The 24,534-nt window shown below is 39.7% G+C and overlaps 1 protein-coding gene across 1 annotated transcript in view; it reads left to right on the top strand.

Moving 5' to 3' along the window:
* The window catches only part of LOC124805426 (myosin-I heavy chain), an 804,788-nt gene that overhangs the window by 767,566 nt on the left and 12,688 nt on the right, over positions 1-24,534 (top strand). Inside the window, exons 30-33 of the mRNA XM_047265991.1 lie at positions 8,524-8,822; positions 9,645-9,852; positions 10,310-10,614; positions 14,971-15,210. Coding sequence (XP_047121947.1) covers positions 8,524-8,822; positions 9,645-9,852; positions 10,310-10,614; positions 14,971-15,210 — 1,052 coding nt within the window. The remainder of the gene's footprint in view (positions 1-8,523; positions 8,823-9,644; positions 9,853-10,309; positions 10,615-14,970; positions 15,211-24,534) is intronic.

The raw sequence follows: 24,534 nt of genomic DNA, 5'->3' as shown, positions 1-24,534 counted from the left end.
GAGGTTGGCTACAGTCCACCACCATCAATGGAGGGTAAAGATTTGACAATGCCAGTGACTTATACTAGCAAAATGTCAGAAAAATCATCAGACAAGCATCGGCCGAAGAACCGGAGACAGAAGCCAACAAATGCCAACGAAAGCGTTAACAGTTCTGTATACTGTTATTATTGAGCAGCATTCTATGTGGGCATAATAGGTAACCAACTGTCTACTTTCATGAACAGCTACTGCCAAACTGTGGCCACATACCACAACACAGATGACTTCAAAGCTGCTTCACTAAGCATGCCATCTGCATATTCCCTTCCAGAAAAAGTATCTCTGAACTATGCATGTGGGAATTCTCTCTACAGCATATAGTGCATTCTCACAATCTCCTGGCATAAAACTCTGCTAAGCTTGTCTTTTATGTTTGGTGCTCTGCAGCCTGTAGAAATTGTAAATATGTCATAGCAGCAATTAACTGTTCGACAGAAGCTGCTTGTTGGTAGTATTTTATTTTACTCAACTAAAAAATTCTTATACTGGTTATATGTGTTTGTATATATAATTTATGGATTCATATCACTACATGAATATTGCAAAATATTGTCACTGGTACATGCTAGAGAACAAGAAGATACCATTGACAATGGGCAATGTCCGAAACCATTTCAGTAAAATAAAATGCTACCAACAAGCAGGTTGTGTTGAACAATTAATTACTATTGTAACATAATTTCTCTGCTAAGCTGTTTCCCACTGCATCATCTTATCTCTTCCCGTTCCTTATCTGTGGTCATACACACCGCTTTGTCTCTCTTCCCTCCCTGTCTTCCTCTCTGTTTCCACCTTCCTTTCTTTTTCCCTGTCCCTTGCCTCTCTCCCTTTTTCTATATCTCTTATATTCTCTACCCCCTCAGAACTCCTTCCATCCTTTTGTACAACTGCTGAGTCATCTGCCTTTCCCATTCCTGCCTCACAATACACTGCCCCCCCCCCCCCCCCCCCCTCCTTGCCTCGTGTGTCCTTTGTACACCTTCGCTTCATCTGTTAGTCCAGGCAACAATAATCAATAATCAGTATTGTCATGGCTGCAGTAGCATGTGTTTGGGTGTCTCTGTTTGTGAATGTGTGTTCTTTCTACTAGAAAAAGACCAAGAGCTACAAAACCAGTGAACACAGTTGTCTGTTACGTGTGTCTATGCACAACGCGTCAGCCTGCTCTAATCAAGCAGTTGCCTGTTGCCTTTCCCTTATTTACATATGATAAAAACTGTTATGGTTTGAAACTTCTGTCTTGTTTGCTTGATGAGGGCACTGGCACACTGGACAAAAATATTTATGTTAAACATTTATCATTTATTTCTGTCTCAGCTGTACATTAATTTTTGTGATGACTAGTTTCAATCAGTATTTAATCATTTTCAGATCTAAAAATTAAAATGATGTAAAGAACAAAATACCTATTTGCCATTGCTTTGCAATAGGTAGATAATTATTACAGATAAGTATCGCATTTTTCTAGGTAGTTGTGTAATTAACCTGTCACTTCCATACAGAACTACACATCTAAATACTGTTGTTTGCAACAGTGGACTGCAGTAACTGAGGGGGGTGGGGGGGGGGGGGGGGGAGGGGGAAGTGGGATAGGGAGAGAACTCAGGGAAAAGGAATGGGATGGATGACATGGAAAAGAAATGGTATGCATGACATAAGTGTAATTGATTTACATTCAGTAACAATTATGTTACTATGTAAAGTACAGGCTGCTACCCACAATACAGAGAAGACATTGAGTTGCAAATAAGCACACTGAAAAGACTGCTTAACATTTAAGCTTTTGGTCAAAATGCCTTTTTCCGAAGTAGAAAACAGACACACACATTCACACAAGCACAACTGACACACATATGACCTCTGTCTCTGGCCAATATGTTTTTTACGTCAAAAGAATGCTTTTTTGCCAAAAGCAGTTTTTTCATTGCACCTGTCTGTGACTCTGTGTCTCCACTATATAGTGAATAGTAGTCTATCCTTTTCATAACATCGCCATCACTCCATCCAAAACTTTCCAGTGTTTGATATTAGTATGTAATTTGTGTAAGAGAGATAGACTTACAGTAAATTTATAAAATGGAGAAATTATGTAAATGCAATTAATGCTACAATATTAAAAGTGTAAACAACAGAAGTGCAAAATTTAAAACTTATCAAACAGTAAAATTGTATAAGTGAAATTATATGAAGTAACAAAAATTACAGAAAACAGCAATCATATTTTGAGTTAATTACATTCGCTTCTGCTCAGTGGTGTACAGCAAACAGGTTTTGTGATGTTTTGGAAGCCAGTCTGTTTCTGGATGGTTGCTAGGATCGAGCATGAGCAGACACACCACCAATATCTTCTTTCAATAAGTGAGGCTTTTGTTGATAAAGGGACTGGGTCGAGGTAGAGGGCTGAAAGAAGCCTTCAAAGTCTGACTGAGAGAAGACAGCAGTGATGTGTTGGCTCATGCTCCATTCTAGTTGCAGGCCAGCATTAAGACTGGCTTCCATGCACACTGAAAAACCTGCTTGCTGAGCAGTGCCAGCATGAGGATGTAAATGGAATCAACTATGTATGTCACATGCTGTTTTCTGCAATTTTAGTCACTTCACATAACTCCACTTCTATAATTTTACTGTTTTATATATTTTACAATTTTATACTTTATTGATTTACACTTTTCATATATCAACTTGATTTCCATCTTTTATAATTTCATTGTAAGCCTATCTCTTATATAAATCTGTTACACAGATGTCATCCACTTTTACTACTTACTGCGTTCTCTTCCCTAGCCTACACCACATTGTCACATTCTTTCCCCACTCTTCACCCCTACCCACTCTCATTATGTATTTAAACTATTTTTCACAGTTGCAAACCAGTAGTGTTCTACATAGTTAAAAGGAAAAATTATCAGTGATACTTTTCTCTTTATTAGAAAGTAGGTATTTAGTTTTATTCATAGATTTGAAGATAATAAAATACTTATCAGAACCAGTCACCCTAAAAAAGCATGCAACTGGGCTCGTGAAATAAAGGAAGGTTGTTGAATTTCTACGTTTACATCTACATACATGCTCTGCAAGTCACTGTACGGTGTATGGTGTAGGGAACCGTGTAGCACTACATTTCCCTCCTGTCCCATTCACAAATGGAACGAGGGAAAAAACAAATGCCTGTATGCCTCTGTACAAGCCCTAATATCTCTTATCTTATATTTTTGGTTCTTAGGCAAAGTGTATGTAGGCAGCAGCAGAATTTTTTTGCAGTCAGCCTCATTGCTGGTTCTGTAAATTTTCTCAATAGTGCCTCGTCAAAAGAATATCATCTTCTATCCAGGGATTTCCATTTGAATTCACGAAGCATCTCCGCAGTACTTGCATGCTGGATACAAATCTAGCAGCACGCCATTGAATTGTTTCAATGTCTTCCTCTAATCTGACCTGGTAGGAATCCCACACCCCTCGAGCAGTAATCAAGATTGTGTTCTGTATGCTGTCTCCTTATAGGTGAACTAAACTTTCCTAAAATTCTCCCAAACACTGAAGCCAACCATTCACGTTCCATACTGTCATCCTTATATGCTCATTCCATTTTATATCTCCCATGACGTATGTGCTTCCACAGTGACTGAGATTTTTTCTTATTTCTCACATTTATGAACCAAATTGTTACCATTTCATGTGTTTGATGTAGCTAGTTTATTAGTTAATTAGTTCTATGGGTAATTTGTATGATTTATTGCAGAGGAATGGAGTGAGTCATCTTACATTCATGTGTGAATACAGCTACAAGCTGACCATTTACAACTTGGATCATTGGATAGATGATCAAAAAATTTTTTGCATCTTTGTGCACGCCTTTTTGTGCCAAAGTCAACCTTAATACATCACTATTCCTTTTGAACTGTAGTGGGTTATGGGGAAATGTACCACATAAACAATATTTCAAAAAAAAAAAAAAAAAAAAAAAAAAAAAATTTGCACTCAAGAAAATTATAAAATTAAGAGCCAGAATTTCTGATCATAACTTAACTTCAGGACATTAAACTTCAGTAGTGCTAATAGTCACATATAAAAATACAACAGTATACTGGCTTTCAGAAGTGATGAGAAAAAGTGTACAGGTTGGGGAAGGTTGAAAAGGAAGGGTAGGTCAGTCAGACCACAGGACGAGTGGGCCAACCGGTTGTGAGGTCAAGGGGAGGGACTGTTGAAACCTGGTGAAGGTTGGTTGAAAATTCATATATCCCACAGTGAAGCTTTACATTAAAAGGATGCATTAGAATAATTTACCAAGTTTTTGTGTACACTGCCTTTGGTGAGTGGTCAGCATGTCTGACTGCCAAACGGGTCACCAAATGTGGCATCAACTGAAAAGATTTGCAACTCAGTGGCTAAAATTCCAAAAGGGGGGACTCACGGTCATTAATGCCATACAGTTGTTTTACTTAATTTCACCAAGCTTTGGTTGCAAACTTGATAACTAAGTTTATTAATTATGCCTGAAGCCATAATTCTCACTGCCTTTGGTATTATGTTGAGCTCAATGAAATATGTTGTGGAACATGTTGCTTTTTTTTTTAAGTTTGTCGCTATAACGTTTTTGCTATATCTTCCTTTGTCACCAAATGTCACTGGATGCCCTCCGGATATGTATTAGTATTCTTCATGTTTGCTGATCTAATTTATGCAAAACATACTGTAGTTTTCTTACAAGAAAGCAGCCTGGTTGAGCCATACTTACAATCAGTAGGTGCAATTTCAAGTGCTGCCAATAGATACATTAAAAAGTTGAAAATATCAATCTCTTGCACACAGTAGTTCCTTCCTCAGAGAGGAAAGAGGAATATATTGGGTAAGATTGGAAAGACGGGGCAGGTGACTCAGACTCCAGCTGAGTCCTTCTCTTGCAGTCATTCATTCATTTAGTCAGTACATCATTCGTTCTTTCACTCAATTCTGCTTAACCTGGTCCTTCTCAGCTCAATGAGCCACCTACCTAGATGCTGATATCCACCTCTCAGGTTGCTCCATAAGTACATCTGTTCACATCAAGCACACCAGCTAGCAACAGCGCCTCCACTTTGACAGCTGTCACTAAAGCCCATGTTCACATTAAATGCATAAAAATTATTATAAATGTGGTACAGAGCAGAGTGACAATTTTTATAAAAATTTCTGAGAAATACATAGGAATGTTCAAATGTGTTTGAATTCCTAAGGGACAAAACTGCTGAGGGCATCAGTTCCTCATAGAAACCCCCAACAGTTGCAGGGCAACTTGAGACAATGTAACACAACACATTACTGACCAAACTCAACAAAAATTCAGACTGATGCAGAGAACCTAAATAAATACTTAACTACTTCAGTACATTAACTGAGACAATTTTTTTTTCAGTCAGACACATGTGCAACTGTTAAACAGATTCCTTGAATGCAAAAGAATTCCATTGGGATCTCGTTACACACACAGACAGTTTAAAAGCTGTATCAAAATTCTCAAATTCTGAAAGTTGGCTATCTGGCTACATAATAGAAAGGAGATTATACACTGAAGCACCAAAGAAAGTGGTATAGGCATGCATATTCAAATACAGAATATGGTGCTGCAGTCAGCAGTGCCTATATAAGACAACAAGTGTCTGGTGCAGTTGTTATTGATTACTGCTGCTGCAATGGCAGGTTATCAAGACTTTTGTGAGTTTGAACATGGTGCTATTGTCGGCCCATGATTGATGGGTCACAGCATCTCTGAAGTAGCGATGAAGTGGTAATTTTCCTGTACGATCATTTCACAAATGTACTGTGAATATCAGGAATCTGGTAAAACATCAAATCTCCTACACTGCTGTGGCCAGAAAAAGATCATGCAAGAACAGGACCAACAGTGACTGAAGAGAATCATACAGTGTGATAGAAGTGCAACCCTTCTACAAATTGCTGCAGATTTCAGTGCCAGGCCATCAACAAGTGTCAGCGTGCAAACTATTCGATGAAACACCATCGATATGAGCTTTCGGAGCTGGAGGCCCACTCGTGTACTCTTAATGACTGCATGACACAAAGCTTTATGCCCTGCCTGGGCCCGTCAGCACTGACATTGAACTGTTGGTGACTGGAAACATGTTCCCTGGTCAGATGAGTCTCGTTTCAAATTTTATTGAGCAGATGGACATGTACGGGTTGGAGACAACCTCATGAGTCCAGAGACCCTGCATGTCAGCAAGGGACTATTCAAGCTGGTGGAGGCTCTATAATGGCGTGGGGCATGTGCAGTTACAGTGATGTGGGACCCCTGATTCGTCTAGATACAACTCTGACAGGTGACGTGTATGCAAGCGCCCTGTCTGATCACCTGCGTCCATGCATGCCCATTGTGCATTCTGACGGACTTGGGAAATTCCAGCAGGTCAGTGTGACACCTCACACATCCAGAATTGCTACAGAGTGGCTCCAGGAACACACTTCTAAGTTTAAACACTTCCGCTGGCCACCAAACTCCCTAGACATCCCTGTCTGGGATGCTGTGCAATGTGCTGTTCAGGAGAGATCTCCACCCCCTCGTACTCTTATGGATTCATGGACAACCCTGTGGGATTCATGATGTCAGTTCCCACCAGCACTACTTCAGACATCTGTGGAGTCCAAGCCTCGTCGCGTTGTGGCACTTCTGCATGCTCACGGGGGCCCTACACAATATTAGGCAGGTGTACCAGTTTCTTAGGCTCTTCAGTGTATATTATTTGCAAACCACTCACTTTCATCATTAATAAATGCTTAGAATTTGGACTTCTACAGGATCACCTCAAAATTTCAAAAGTTGTATCAGTATTCGAAAATGGTGAGAAGCAATTCCCCCAAAACTACAGTTCATTATCTGTTGTTCCTATATATGAAAACATGCCTTCTCTGCAATAGACAGCATGGTTTATGAGAAGGAAAAGATACTACCTCCGCTGTCATTGAAATTTTAGATCAGACATTAACAGCATTTGAAATACAGAATACAGTGTCGCTCACATTGTGTGACTTAAATAAGCCTTTTGATTGTATTTCTTTTGACATTTTATATGCTAAACTGCAGTTTTATGGAATAAATAACTCGCCATTAGAAATAATTAACTCTTATTTAAAAAATAGGAGACAATTTGTGTTAGTTAAAGATTGGCATTTTTTTCTAAAGGAAGTCACACCTGGTGTACTCGAGGTTCTTTCCTTTCACCATTCCTCTTCATTGTAGCAGTTAATGGTTTTCTACATTTTGTTGGGACTCATTCAGTTATTTTTTATGAGAATGTTACTACATTACCAACTACAGATCAAGACGTATCAGATTTACATCAGAATATGCATAATGCCTTTTGCATTAGCAGTCAGTTGGTTTCCACCTAACAGACTAGTGTGTAGTCCAGAGAAAACCCAACACTTTATTCTTAGGCTGTCTAAAGAAGTTGAATCAAACTCTGTAAAAGTTGTAGAAATATGTATCAGCTTGAAACTGAACTGGGAACCCCACATCAGCTGTGTCTGCAAATACATCTCATGCGGAAATTTAGTTATATAATTAGCAAGGAATATCTAAGAATAGCTTACTTTAGAATTTTTCAGTCATAAATACCTTAGAGAATGTTGTTGTTTGGACACTCTTGTCTTATCAGAAATGCTCTACTTATACAGAAAAAGGTACTATGAATAATTTATAAGGTTGGCCCCAAAGAGCATTGCTGTCCTGTGTTTACTAAGGTCAAAATATTGACAGTTTTAAATCCTTATACCCATTTCTTGTTAATCCACATTGTAAAAAATTACAGATTTTGGTACTAGAGAGAAATTCATTATTGTGACACCAGAGGCAAATTGAGTATTAACGTATCTAGAGAAAGACTGACAAAGACGAGAAAGTGAATTGTTTGAAGACATATAATAAATTATCACATTCTGCTCTGACCACAACTTTAAACAGTCTCAAAATAAACTCTTTAACTGGCTGGCTGACAATCCATTCTGGAGTATAAAAGAATTCTTTGATACTTTTAATGTTGAAATTAATTTTTAAGATTCTAATTTTAAAGCTATACAACTAGTTATTATACAATATTTAATTTGTACATGTAATTTTTGATATTTTCACTTACACTTGTAACATGCTATCACTTATAAACACTATTCCACAGTACATGGTCAATGGTGAATTAAGAATTTGAGCGGGAAGTTGAACATCTTTCTTTCCGTCTTTCCCCAAACTGTCCCTTGTTCCTCTTTGACGTAGGAACTAACAGTTCTGAGAGCTGTTATCTACTTTTTAATGTGTATATTGACAGGTTTTGGAAATTCAGCTTATACTGGCAAGTATTGTCCAACCATTCTGTCCACTTGTAATTTTTTGGTTTTATCAACTGAATTTTTATTTGATGCAAATAGCAAAGTTTTTGAGTTGATACTGTAATATACACACCAAGAACTTAACTATTTTTGACTTCTCAGGTGATGCAGTTCGGAATATGGAAGATGACCACATCAGGCAAATGCAGGTGGTGATGGAACGATGTATGCGTAAAGATAGTTTACTTGTAGAACTGTACTTGCAGTTGATCAAGCAAACTACAGACCATCCTGATCCTAACTCAAGGGTTAATTTACGACACTGGGCACTGCTTTCACTTGCTTGTTCAGTTATTCTTCCACCAAGCAAACCAGTACGCAAGTATCTTGCTGCTCATCTCCGTAGATGTGCATCTGATTATATCACAGAGGAAGGGAAGTATGCACGATTTGCCGAAAAGGTGAGCTTAATAAAAAAAAGTACTGAGTTTTAGATGATTTTATTTTTTCACAGGAGATTTTACTGTGTTGTGTGTATATGAGATTAAAACTATTGTGTTTTGCCCTCAGAATATTTCAAAAGCTTTAAACGAGGTAATTTTATTGTGTACACTTCAGTCTGTGTGATTCTTATTGGATTGTACAGTTTTTTAGTCAGACCAGTGGAACCAACTGATTTCGTCAACCCCTGTTTGAAAAACTGAGCTGATTTAAAGAGCACTTGTAGCATTTGAAAAATCTCTTCTAACGTTAAGCTCTAATACTGAAGGTAGTGCTACTCAATACACTTAACAAAATAGTATTGTTTCTTAAGTTAATGATTTGGATAAAATGCTGCTCAATAGAAATGTTAAATTCATGTAAAGAAAGATGGCCAAAGAGAAGTAACAAAACTTCTAAATAATTAAATTAAAAAGGACTTTGTTCCTTTTGTTTCTTGTTAGCCTTGTTCTGTGCAGTTCATTGATTCTTCTTAACCTTGTTTCTGAATAAACTGCTGCTTCCAACAAACTTCTTTATTTATTCTCAAAGCTATAGTTTATAAAATTGAAGTACTATATTATGTATTTTTAAGCTGTTCTAGAAACAAGTGTTTCTTGAAAGTAAGTACTAACAATTCCCTCTTTCTTTGTGTGAATTTAACATTTCTAGATTGGGTTCTCTGGACACATGGCACTACAGAGGTTTGAGTGTGACATTGATGCAAATCTTATTTTCTGTGGTATAAACTATGTATGGCAATATTATAATTTTGTGAAATGATGTGGTCTTTCTGTTCCCAGTGTCTCCATAAAACCCAAGGAACACGTCGTCGCCAGTGGCCACCTTCTCGAGAAGAAGTACTGTGTACAATTAACCGGAGGCCCATATATGCACGTTTTCATTTTATGGATGGCCAATACCATGCAGTTGAATTTCACCCCTCTGCCACTGCAAGGGATGTCATGGAAATTGTTAAAAATAAAATTGGCCTTCGAGAAACAGCAATGGGTGAGTTTTGGTTCTAATTGTGTGTCATCTTTACATTAAAAGTCTGTAATTTTTGTGATTAATATTTCACACCCTCTTAGTCCTGCAACTACTGTATCATCCTTTTATGACGGAAGTAAAGTAAGAAAATTGATGTTTGTAGGAACAAAACACCTGCCAATAATTTTAGAATGACACTATGTGCTATTACAGATAAGTCAAAAGCTAAAAATTGACATATGGTCAGACAGTTCAGGGAACACTTTGGCTAACTTGATCAAAGGCTAGATACTTTCTGCTCAAATCTGAGATTTTCAGAGACCACCATATGTTTGTCATAATTTTTAAAAAAAAAAAAAAAAAAAAAAAAAAAAAAAAATACTTGTTAGAAGATTAGATGTGTTTTCTGAGGCATTCTGAAACTCCAGAAAAGCTTTTTTTGTTTTGAACCAGTACACAGAAATTTCTTTCATTTCAGGATATGCCATATATGAAGTACTTGGTTCATCAGAACGGAGCCTCATGCCGGAAGAAAAAGTAGCAGATGTTATGTCAAAATGGGAACGATACAGAACAGCAAATGCAGCAGCAAGTCAGGTAGCATCTGGCACAGGTAGCATGAAAGGTGCTCGGCGTCCACAACAACACTTGTTCCTATTCAAAAAACACCTGTTTCTTGATGAATACATGGACTTGGATGATCCTGTTGAAAAAGAGTTGCTGTACCATCAAGTCCTACACAGTCTTCGTGCTGATCGATTTCCAGTCACAGAGAAAGAAGCTGTAAGTCTGCTACTCCTTGCCTTGTGGAAAACAATGCCCCTTGTGTGCTGATCATGAGAATGTTAAGGAGTCACCTTGTGCATTGGGTGCAGTGATATTACATATTCCAAACACTTGTTCAATGTTTCTTAAGTATATAATTTATTTTTGTGTAACTATAGAAAGCAGTTGCTTTAAATGACATCTATTTTTGCAGTCACCAGTTTTAAATGTCAAAGCTCATCATCAGATGCTGTGATTTTATGTTCATGATTGAGAATCTTCTTGTTAGAGGACATCTCTATTTCACTTACATGTGGGCTAAATACAATGAAGAGCCAGAGAAACTTGTACATCTGCCTAATATTGTGTAGGGTCCCCGCGAGCACATAGAAGTGCCATAACACAACATGGCAGGGATTTGACTAATGTCTGAAATAGTGGTAGAGGGAATTGACACCATGAATCTTGCAGGGCTGTCCATAAATCCGTAAGAGTACAAGAGGGTGGAGATCTCTTCTGAACAGCACATTGCAAGACAGCCCAGATATGCCTGATAATTTTCAAGTCTGGGGAGTTTGGTGGCCAGCGGAAGTATTTAAATTCAGAAGAGCATTCCTGATGCCACTCTGTAGCAATTCTGGATGTGTGGGGTGTTGCATTGTCCTAATGAAATTGCCCAAGTCAGTCAAAATGCACAGTGGACATGAATGGATGTATGTGATCAGAGAGGATGCTTACATACATTCATGTGTGAGAGTCATATCTAGACATATCAGCGATCCCACATCACTCCAACTGCACGTGCCCCACACCATTACAGACCCTCCACCAGCTTGAACAGCCCCCTTCTGAGGCAAGGTCCATGAATTCATGAGGTTGTCTCCATACCCGTACACATCTATCCACTCTATACAATTTGAAACAAGATTCGTTTTACCATGCAACAGGTTTCCAGTCATCGACAGTCCAACGTCCGTGTTGACGGGTCCAGGCGAGGTGTAAAGCTTTGTGTCAAGCAGCCATCAAGGGTACACGAGTGGGCCTTTGGCTCCGAAAGCCCATATCGATCATGTTTCTTTGAATGGTTCGTTCACTGACACTTGTTGATGGTCCAGCATTGAAATCTGCAGCAGTTTGCTGAAGGGTAGAACTCCTGTTACATTGAAGAATTCTCTTCATTCATCATTGGTCCCATTCTTGCAGGAACTTTTTGCAGTCACAGCAACATCAGAGATTTGATGTTTTACACTACTGGCCATTAAAATTGCTACACCATGAAGATGATGTGCTACAGATGTGAAATTTAACCAACAGGAAGAAGATGCTGTGATATGCAAATGATTAGCTTTTCAGAGCATTCAAACAAGGTTGGCACCGGTGGCTACACCTACAACATGCTGACATGAGGAAAGTTTCCAACCGATTTCTCATACTCAAACAGCAGTTGACCGGTGTTGCCTGTTGAAACGTTGTTGTGATACCTCGTGTAAGGAGGAGAAATGCGTACCATCACGTTTCTGACTTTGATAAAGGTCAGATTGTAGCCTATCGCGATTGCGGTTTATCATATCACGACATTGCTGCTCACATTGGTCGAGATCCAATGACTGTTAGCAGAATATAGAATCGATGGGTTCAGGAGGGTAATACGGAACACCATGCTGGATCCCAACAGCCTCGTATCACTAGCAGTCGAGATGACAGGCATCTTATCCGCATGGCTGTAATGGATCATGCAGCCATGTCTCGATCTCTGAGTCAACAGATGGGGACATTTGCAAGACAACAACCATCTGCACGAAAAGTTAGACGATGTTTGCAGCAGCATGAACTATCAGCTTGGAGACCATGGCTGCGGTTACCCTTGACACTGCATCACAGACAGGAGCGCCGGCGATGGTGTGCTCAATGACGAACCTGGGTGCACGAATGGCAAAACATCATTTTTTCGGATGAATCCAGGTTCTGTTTACAGCATCATGATGGTCGCATCCGTGTTTGGCGACATCATGATGAATGCACATTGGAAGCATGTATTCGTCATCGCCATACTGGCGTATCACCCGGTGTTATGGTATGGGGTGCCATTGGCTACACGTCTCGGTCACTTCTTGTTCACATTGACGGCACTTTGAACAGTGGATGTTACATTTCGATCCCTGCGAAACCCTACATTTCAGCAGGATAATTCACGACCACATGTTGCAGGTCCTGTACGGGCCTTTCCGGATACAGAAAATGTTCGACTGCTGCCCTGGCCTGCACATTTTCCAGATCTCTCACCAATTGAAAACATCTGGTCAATGGTGGCCAAGCAACTGGCTTGTCACAATATGCCAGTCACTATTCTTGATGAATTGTGGTATGGTGTTGAAGCTGCATGGGCAGCTGTACCTGTACCTGCCATCCAAGCTCTGTTTGACTCAATGCCCAGGCGTATCAAGGTCGTTATTACAGCCAGAGGTGGTGTTCTGGGTACTGATTTCTCAGGATCTAGGCACCCAAATTGCGTGAAAATGTAATCACATGTCAGTTCTAGTATAATATATTTCTCCAATGAATACCAGTTTATCATCTGCATTTCTGCTTGGTGTAGCAATTTTAGTGGCCAGTAGTGTACTGCGGGAATATCCTCACCTCATCACTACCTTCGAGATGCTGTGTCCCATTGCTTGTGCGCCGACTATAACACCACCTTCAAACTCACTTAAATCTTGGTAACCTGCCATTGTAGCAGCAGTAACCAATCTAACAACTGCGCCAGACCCTAGTTGTCTTATAGAGGCATTGCCAAACACACTGTCGTATTCTTCCTGTTTATATATCTCTTTATTTGAATACACGTGCCAATATCTGTTTCTTTGGTACTCCAGCATAATTCAATCCACATTTATATTCTTCATCACAAAGGACGTGCCAGGTACACTAAACATTCACTTGACAATACAGCAGGACTTGGTTATCTAACCAGCTGCTATTGTAGCCCCATGTAGTGAAATAAATACATTAATTCTATGTCAGATCTGGAGAGAGAACAACAAATTATTCTCTGCTCAGATTAAATTAACTTTTTGCTTGATGTTTCAGTGAGTTGCATTGTAGAAGCCGATTGCAGATCAGTTGTAATTCTTCCTCGAGTGCCAGAGCTCACTGTGTTGCCTATTTTGAAGGTACATGTAGACCTGTCAAATTGCCCCCCCCCCCCTCCCCCCTTACCACACACACCTCCACTGCAGCCTGTTAATCATGAAATTATATTTTTCAAGCCATGAACACGGAAGTCCCATCACCTATATGTTGAGCTTTGCCATTCGAGAAGGTGATGGCTTTAATGGATGTTATTTATTCATTCAGTAGCTGCTGTGTTAACTCACTTTTCCGTTATTTACTACATTCAAGTAGTTCCATGAAATATTAATTAATAAAATTACAAACTTATAAAAGCAGATTGTTAAGCCTATTAGCTCCTGCATATTCCTTGTTGTAAACACATATTGCTACAGTCGCTGAGTAACATGATAGTTCCAATTGCAGTTTAGAAGTGGGACACATGAGCCCAGAATACATTTTTTGGTTGATTTTCACTTTTACTGTGGTTACATTAGGCCTTACATTGTTGCTTAAATGTGTTTTAAAAATAAAATTAATAGTGCTATGATTTGGGTTCCATTCCTGAATTATCTGTAACTGCTTTGATGAGATGCTTCTCTTGTCAGGTGAGCCATGGGCAAACTATATTCAACAGGACAGTGTTTAGTACAGACGTGTGATCAAATTATCCCAAAGGTTGACTGTTCTACTTATTAGAGCAGCAACCTGATGATGATAACTCCTTGTTCATTTTGATGTACGAACATCTGCCTTTACATGGGAAAGGAATTAATCTTTAAAATTATGATATAGAATTGTTGACCAGTACTTTCAAAAGGCAAGAGTCCAACACTGTCAATACACACATATAAAAGTATGTATACTGTCCTATGTTTCAGAGAGATAGGTTCAGGAATGTTAAAAAGGAAGAGCAGATTACTCAGATGAGAGATACCTGTTTTGAGGATGAGGGGAGAGTAACATGTATTAATCTTCCCGACAAGTAAAACTTGTATGCTTGATGGCAAAATCATGTACTGGAATGGGACCTTACCTTTTGTGGGCTGAGTTTTACCAATACAGTAATATAATGCACAAGTTGAAATGAAATTTTGTTATTACCATACTTCACACACACTTTTCCAAGATCTTTTAAAGTCTGCAGAATTAGTTTTATATGGAAAAACATGACAGACTAGCACAGCTTACAAAATCTAGTTCTGTTGTCTGTTTTGATGGCTAATCTTTAATAGACATCTTCTGTTTGAAATATGTATGTTGTAGGTTATGCTGACAGCACTCCAAGCACAACTGGAGATGGGGGATTGTGGAGATACGGTGATGGACTATAGACACACGGCATCCCACTGTTTGCCGCCACGCTTTGTGCCTAACATACCATGCGAGGCAGTGGCACAGCATCACCAGAGCTTACATGGAATGGGACCAGCAGAAGCCAAGAAGGCTTTCCTGAACCTTATACAAAGTTGGCCATTGCACAGAGCTACTATTTTTAATGTTATGGTATGTTCTTTTCTCATTTTGGCTGTGTTACGGCATTATCAGCTCAGCAAAGTGGCCCATACCCTTTTAACAACTCAGTAGTATAATAACTGGTAGAAACTTTTAGTTAATTGTTATGTATATGTGGCACAACAAATGGGTATAGTCAATCAAATCTGCTTAAAAATTATCATATTAAGTTAAAAAATTGATTACTTAATGTGCCAGATTATCCACTGATTTAAGAACATATGTTAATGGTAAGAAGTGTATTACTCTCTGGGAAGTGCGGATCAATTAATGGTACCAGAAGCATCCTCCACCACACAATTAGTGGCTTGTAGAGAATGGGAAATCACTTACTTGCAGGTGACATTCCTCCAGAACCTCAGCAAATTCTCCCCCATTCACTTCACCTGGTCCTACTCAACCCAACAGGCCACCTTCCCAAATGTTGACCTCCACCCCAAAGATGGTTGCATCCATATCAAACCCACTATTGACCAGCAATACCTCCACTTTGACAGCTGCCACCCGTTCCATACCAAGAAGTCTGTTCCATACAGCCTAGGCACCCACGGCCATTGCATCTGCAGTGAGGAGCGGTTATACTCTTAAAATATACTGAGGGTCTCTCTGAGCTCTTTACAGACCATAATTACCCTCCCAGCCTTGTTCAAAAACAAATCTCTTGGGCCTTATCTTTCCAGTCACCTTCTGATGACAGAGGAGCATTCCCCTCCTAACTCAGTACCACACAGGTCTGAGCAAATGAATTACATTCTCTGCCAGGGTTCTGACTACCTCTCATTGTGCCCTGAAATGGAAATTGTCATGCCCACTATCCTTCCCATCCCATCCACAGTGGTATCCTGCTGTCCACCCAACATAAACAATATACTCTTCCATCCCTACACAACCCCTGCTCCCAAACTCGTACCTCTTGGTCTGTATCCCTGTAATAGACCTAGATGTAAGAACTGTTCCATACATCCTCCTACCACCTACTCCAGTCCGGTCACAAAAATTACCTATCTCATCAAAGGCAGGGCTGCCTGTGAAATCAGTCACATGATCTACAAGCTAAGCTGCAACCAATGTGCTGCATTCTATGTGGGCGTGACAACCAACATGCTTTTGTGTCCACATGAGTGGCTGCTGACAAACTGTGGCCAAGAAACAACTGGACTACCCTGTTGCTGAGCATGTGGCCCAACACGACATTCTTCATTTCATTGACTGCTTCACTGCCTGTGCCATGTGGAGCCTTCCCAATACAAGCTTTTCTGAATTGTGCAGGTGGAAACTCTCCCTGCGATACATCCTACATTCCCATTACCCTCTTGGCCTCAACCTTTGTTAGTGATTGTCCTCACCCATCAGCCCCTTCCCTGTTCTGTTCCCATTCAAACACTACATGACCATGTTCGGCCAATGCACCCAGCTTTTTTACTTCTTTTCTACTATCCCCCCCCCCCCCCCCCCCACACACACACACACAACCTTCCTTCTAACCTCCTGAGTGCACTTAGCTGCCCTGCCCTCTCTCTATCTCATCTCTGCATTCTCCAGCAGCACTTGACTGTTCCCCACTCCTACTCTGCTATCCCTCCCCTTCCCCTGTGTGTGTGTGTGTGTGTGTGTGTGTGTGTGTGTGTGTGTGTGTGTAAAGCTTATTTTGTAACAGTCTTTCTGTTGTGCCTATCTGCAACTCAGCATCTCTGCTTTACGGTGAGTAGCAACTACCCCTTTCATATTGTTGTTACATTCCATCCTGGAATTTCCATTGTTTGATGATACCTGAAATAGAATTATGTATAGTATACCATAACGAATTTCCACTCTATATGTTGCACAAATGTACCTAAAAAATAAATTAAATATTCCATGATTAAAAACTGGTCAGTTGGATGATACTCTGACCTGCAAAATCCTGACGTAACTCACCAATCTTACAAAAATTTGTAGAAAAGATAGATGTACAAAAGAAATGACAATAGTAAACCAGTAAGTAAACCAAAGAAATATGCATCTATGTGCAAGCAGTCCATGCAAAAGAACAGCATCAACACTATCTGAGCATGTCAGAATGACATGTCAAAGCTATGAAATGCTGAGGTGCAAACCAAAGAGGGTTATACTTACATCATATTCATAAAGTGAGTGTCCAAAATGTATCAAAAGACCAAATGTAGGAAACCACCTATGTCATAACATACACAGAATTTATGAAAAACCCACACAAGATACTATTTGGGTGAACAACATTCATGTATGAATGCATCCACATATTGTTTACTGCCCTAAAACAGATATCAAACAAGCACTACTATCTAACTCGCATAAATGTCAGGAATTAATAGTATGTATCCACATAACATGTATTATCCATAGATCATAAGATAAGCTATCAGTTATAGCAAAGGTGAAAATACTTCATCTCTATCCAACATTGTACCAAGGAATTAGATACCGACGCAAATCATATTATATCTAATAATGTGTATTTAATCCCCTAATTCTACCCAGACAAGGCAGTCAACAACTGCAAAACACAACAACCACAAAACAGCACAAAAATATATCATACCTATCCTTATATCCTGTATTGAATAGAGTCAATTATGGACTGGACATGTGAAGATAATACCTACACTGAACTGACAAAGTTCATAGGAGACCCCCTAATATCATGTCTGACCTCTTTTTGCTTGTGTAGTGCAGCAAGTCAATGTGGCATGGACTCAACAAGTTGTTGGAAATCACCTTTTTGCTTGTGTAGTGCAGCAAGTCAATGTGGCATGGACTCAACAAGTTGTTGGAAATCCCCTGCAGAAATATTGACCCACGCTGCCTCTATAGCTGTCCATAACTGCGAAAGTGTTGCTGGAGCAAGATTTTGTGCACAAACTGACCTCCCAGTTATGTTCCATAAATGCTCGTGGGATTCACGTCATGTGATCTGCCAGGCCAAATCATTCGCTTGAATTGTCCAGAACATTCTTCAAACCAATCGCGAACAGTTGTGGCCGGGTGACCTGGTGTACTGTCATTGATAAAAATGCCATCATTGTTTGTGAACATGAAGTCCATGAATGGCTGCACATGGTCTCCAGGTAACCACACATAAGCAGTGGACCCAGTCCATTGCATGTAAACACAGCCCACACCATCATGGAGACACCATCAGCTTGCACAGTGCCTTGTTGACAACCTAGGTCCATGGTGTCATGGGGTCTGTGCCACACTAGAACCTACCAACAGCTCCTGTTAACTGAAATTGGGACTCATCTGATCAAGCCCCATTTTTCCAGTTCTCTAGGTTTCATCTGTTATGGTCACTAGCCTAGGAGAGGCATTGCAGATGATGCCATACAGTTAGCTAAGGCACATGTGTCAGTCTTCTGCTGCCTTAGCCCATTAATATCAAATTTTGCCTCACTGTCCTAATGGATGCATTTGTCACACACCCCACATTGATTTCTGCAGTTATTTCATGCAGTATTGGTTGTCTGTCAGCACTGTCAACTCTATGCAAATGCTGCAGCTCTCAGTTGTTAAGTGAAGGCCTTGGGCCACTGCTTTGTCAGTGGTGTGAGGTAATGCATGAAATTTGGTATTCTTGGCACACTCTTGACACCATGAATCTCGGAATATTGAATTTCCTAACAGTTTATGAAATGGAATGTCCCATACATCTAGGTCCAACTACTATTCCATGTTCAAAGTCTGTTAATTCCCATGTTGCAGCCATAATCATGTCAGAAATCATTTCACATGAATTACCTGAGTACAAATGACGGTTCCACCAATGTGCTACCTTTTTATGTCTTGTGTACGCGATACTTCCACTATGTGTAAATGTGTGTATTGCCATTCCATGACTTTTGTCACCTCAGTGTATGTCGTGCAGCAAAACATGGAATATCGGTATGGAACTAACATTAAATGCTGTGTAATGCCACAAAAGGGTGTAACAGTATAAGACAAGAACATGCACCAACCTCTGTGCACTTTGTGAAGCCAGTTAAAAACCCAGCCAGTAATATAATATAATGTCAGCAAATGTCACAGACATTAAGGTTGCAAAGTTAAATAGGGGACAGAGAAACAAATGTTAGGGTCGCTACCCTGTACTGACCTTCCCCTTTAAAAGGCACACCTAGATCATATAATATGTCATACCATACCAAAAAGATACACTATGTCATCAAACGTATCAGGACACCTGGCTGAAAATGACTTACAAGTTCGTGGTGCCCTCCATTGGTAATGCTTGAATTCAATATGGTGTTGGCCCACCCTTAGCCTTCATGACAGCTGCCACTCTCGCAGGCATACATTCAATCAGGTGCTGGAAGGTTTCTTGGGGAATGGCAACCCATTCTTTACGGAGTGCCACACTGAGGAGAGGTATTGATGTTGGTCAGTGAGGCCTGGTACGAAGTTGGCATTCCAAAACATCCCAAAGGTGTTCTATAGGATTCAGGTTAGGACTCTGTGCAGGCCAGTTCATTACAGGGATGTTATTGTCGTATAACCACTCCACCACAGGCTGTGCATTATGAACAGGTGCTTGATAACGTTGAAAGGTGCAATCGCCATCCCCAAATTGCTCTTCAACAGTGGGAAGCAAGAAGTTGCTTAAAACAACAACGTAGGCCTGTGCTGTGATAGTGCCACACAAAACAATAAGGGGTGCAAGCCCACTCCATGAGAAACATGAGCACACCATAACATCACCACCTCCAAATTTTACTGTTGGCACTACACACGCTGGCAGATGACGTTCACTAGACCTTCACCATACCCACACCTTGGCATCGGATCTCCACATTGTGTACCGTGATTTGTCACTCCACACAACAATTTTCCACTGTTCAATCATCCAATGTTTACACTTCTCACACCAAGCAATGCATCGTTTGGCATTAACTGGCATGATGTGTGGCTTATGAGCAGTCGTTCGACCATGAAATCCAAGATTTCTCACCTCCTGCCTAACTGTCATAGTACTTGCAGTGGATCCTGATGCAGTTTGGAATTCCTGTGTGATGGTCTGGACAGATGTCTGCCTATTGCACATTATGAGCCTCTTCAACTGTCGGCTGTCTCTGTCAGTCAACAGACAAGCTCGGCCTTCACGTTTTTGTGCTGTACGTGTCCCTTCATGTTTCCACTTCACTATAACATCAGAAACAGTGGACCTAGGGATGTTTATGAGTTTGGTAATCTTGGGTACAGACGTATGACACAAGTGACACCCAATCACCTTATCACGTTCAAAGTCTGTGAGTTCCATGGAGCACCCCATTCTGCTCTCTCATGATGTCTATGACTACTGAGGTCACTGATATGCAGTACCTGGCAGTAGGTAGCAGCACAATGCACCTAATATGAAAAATGTATGTTTTTGGGGGTGTCCGGATACTTTTGATCACATAGTGTAGGTGCAAGTCTGCGAAGATGCAGTACAACATAAAGGATAGCTCAACAGCAGACAAAAAATAAATAAATAAATAAATATGACCTATCCACATATCCTGTACTGAGTATGGTCAGATATGGTCTAGGCATGTGAAGAAAATATTTGCATCTTTATATTAATTAATCCATGCTTAAAGTTAAGAGACAGTGTCATGTGTCAATATTACTATATGATGTGCCTTGACATATTGCACAGATACCTGAGTACTGCACATAGCAAACAGATACCATCGTCCTTCTGCCAAGGTTAATACAATTGGGCTATCTATATTGGACATTTAACTCTTTGAGCACTGCAGTCGTGAAATCCTGCTGCACTTTACTTTTCCATATGGGCTGCGGATGTCATTAACCGCTGCAGTGGTATTTCCTGTGGGCGCTGTGGACAGTTTTACCCTTGCAGCCTCGCCAGTACCTGAGCCCTAATGATGGCGTTTACCATCAGCCGGTTCCACTACCTGTGGTCCTGCAGACATCTATAGCCAATTAGCTGCTGTTCAACATTCATACTAGCTGGTTCATGTGATCATCTGCATTCTGCTTCTCTGGTGTCGTTTAGCTTTCTGCCTATTCATCAGTGTTTTTAGAGTGCTATCACTTTTGAGTTCCACAAACAATAGCACAGTGTGGTTGCACTGATGAAGAGATGCTGGAGATACTCACCACGAGTGACAGTGAGTGAGGCCTCTTCAGTGACTGTAGTGATGATGATGATTCTTCAGAAGAGTCTCGTAGTAATACGCATTCATGTACTTTACCAGTAGAGCTCACAACGCTAGCTCTTCTCCTGTGTCTGAAAGTGAAGATGAAACAATCCATAAAAGGCCACGCCTTAGTGACAAATATGATTGGCAAAAGTGTGATTTCAGTCCAGCACTGCATGCATTTGATGGCTCACCTTCAGGACATAGTTGCCAACTAGCACCTGATTCAAGTATTCTATCCTTTTTCATGCTGTTTCAATCGGAAAGTCTGATTTGGAATCAGTTCATTCTCTACTGTCCACCTGGAAAGATACTGATCTTGAAGAACTGTATTACTTCACTGGTATTTGGCTTCTCGTGGCCCCTGTTAAAAAGTTGAGAATAAGGGAATATTGGTTCAGAGATGTACTTCTGAGCACTCCAATTTTTGGCAAAGTTATGTCCTGTGATCATTTTATGTTACTTTTGAGAATGTTACATTTTAGTGACAACTCTGCTAATCGTAGAGATGACAGTTTGTTTGAGATTAGGAAATTAATTGATACAGTTCGTATGGCATTCCACGGTCTGTTTAATCCATACAAAAAGTTCTCTATTGATAAACACCTATTATTGCTCTAAGGTCGCTTATCTTTTAAACAATTCATTCCTCCAAAATGAAGTATATTTGGAATCAAAACATTTGTGTTGTACTGCTGTAAAACTGGATACATCTTGGATTTCATTGTATACACAGACAAACAACAGAAATTGAAGTCCATAATTTGGCGAAATCTGACAATGTAGTGGCAACACTAATCAAACCATACTGTGAATGTGGACATACCCTGTGTGTTGACAATTGATATACAAGTCCAGTCTTGTTCTTCTGGCTTGATGACCATAGAACACCAGCATGTGGTACTGTGCAGAGCAACAGCCACAATTTGCCGAAGCTACAAAAGAAATTGAAACAAGGAAAGGTGACTTCATGTCAACTGATCTAGTACTTGGCATCAAATGACGTGACAAGAGAGAAGTGTTGATGTTGACTACCTGTAACACCATAAAAATGCATGACATGAGAAAGACAAACAGGAAGACTGGCGAGAAAGTAATGAAGCTGCAATGCGTTGTCAACTACAATGCAAGTATGGGTGTAGTAGACCACTCTGACATGTTATTAATCTCAGTTGGACCTGTGCATAAATCTGTTAAATGGTACAAAAAGTTTTTTTTTTCATGTTGTGGACCTTTGTGTTTTGAATCCTCACACTCTTCACAGATCGGGGACAGGGAGAAAAATACAATTAGCAGATTTTCATTTATGCCTGGTACGAGAACTTGTGGAAAAATTTGCTACCAAAATGGAGAAGAGATAGGAAAGGAAGACACTCTGATGATGAGAATCCTCTGCACTTTACTGGAAGCCATGTTCCAAACATCATTCCAAATGACCAGTCCAAGAAACACAGACTATGACATAGATGTGCAGCCTGCTCGATACAGATTGTGTGCCGAGAAATGAAATGTGAATGCGAAACAGGCAACATACCCTTGTGTGTTGTACTGTGTTTTGAAACATACATACAAAGAACATTTAGTGAAGTTGCTACATCTGGAAGATGATATTAAGCCCTTACTTCTGAAAAAAATATTTAAAAATTAAAAATAAGTGCAAAAATTAAAAAAAAAAAAAGAAATACCAGTCCAAAGCCCGGATGAGAAATATGGATGGGTGATATAATAGTGGAAAAAAAAGAGAGGAAAGAAATAAAAATAAAAGTAAATAAATAAAAACACAGATGAATTACTTTGCTGACAAACACCTTTTGTCAAACATGTGAAACATCCACTCTGTACTGACAAACACAGACTAGATGCTTGAAGTCCAAGACCATAATGAACAAACAAAGAAAAAGAATTACTCATATCGATTGTTTCAATCGTGAATAAATCATATAAAAAAAATCTCTTTCAGTATGTCCAAAATTTTTCGATTGTCTAGGCAACTTTTCAAAACATTTCTTCCATACAAACCTTGCCTTAACAATTACAAACACAAGAAATAAACCATCTGAATCGGTAAAGCCATTTTTGAGTTTTAGTGAGACATACATATAAAAATTAAGGTTAACTTCATTGGACAATGGTCAGTTGCACGCACTTGAACTCGACCATGTCTGAAGCACAAAAGGTCATTAGGAGAATGAAAGGTGACATTTAATTAGGCAATATAGAATCTTTAGTATTTCCTTATCCCTTATCAAATTCTTAAACAAAATCATCATTTATTTCTACTGTATAATAAAAATTGCTTCTCATTTAAAAAGAATTCAGAATCATTGACTTTTTGGTTTTTAAGTGTATCTGAGAATACGTTATTGGGTTAATGAGTTCAAAATATAGTGATTAGCTTTGAAAGTGTGTCTCTGCATCCAGAGGCTTGCCTTGGAAGTTGTTTGCAGAGAAATTATTACGCTAGTGCAGACAAACATCAGCCATGGTTGTTACGGATTCTCCAAAGATTACATCATAAGTTACATACTAAAACCTGATGATTAAGTATCAATATGTCAAATAAAACTCAGATGTAAACAGAGATCTTATGATGATTCGCAAGAACTAATTGCAAATGAAAGAAAGCCCTTGATGGGGAGTTACATGTTAGCAGCAAAGCAGTTTCAGTGTACATTATGCCTGTCGAGCAATTCACCTCCAGATTCAAAGTTATTGAATAAACATCCAGGTACACTGTGTATATTTGTAATGCCAGTAATCACACTCGAACTGCCAGACATTCACGACCGTCCTGGCTCTGAAAATACTCAGCACAGGGTGTTGGCCGAGCAGAGAGCTCAGGCAAAGACAGCAGTCCACGGAGGTGGCTATTAGTGCAGGTAAATGGCTTAGGTAACCTCAAGAGTGCACTCGGCATCTAGCTGCAGCAGCCAAAAGGTTAAATACCGAGGTCAATGCTATGTTCATTTCTGATTCTTCAAACTTTTGTTGATGTAATGGTAATATGAGCTGGCACAATCATGCTAGTTGCTTCCAGGAAGACCTTCCATTTATATCACATTTTCCTTTTGGCTCCTTCTTGCCAAGCAAGATAAGATATAATGACTAAGACACTGGACTTGTGTCATGGAGCACAGTACTGAAATTCCCGTAG

The sequence above is a fragment of the Schistocerca piceifrons genome, chromosome 1 (assembly GCF_021461385.2).
Source record: "Schistocerca piceifrons isolate TAMUIC-IGC-003096 chromosome 1, iqSchPice1.1, whole genome shotgun sequence".
NCBI lineage: Eukaryota > Metazoa > Arthropoda > Insecta > Orthoptera > Acrididae > Schistocerca > Schistocerca piceifrons.
The sequence above is the reverse complement of the archived record's forward strand: the minus strand, read 5'-3'. Positions and strand labels throughout refer to the sequence as shown.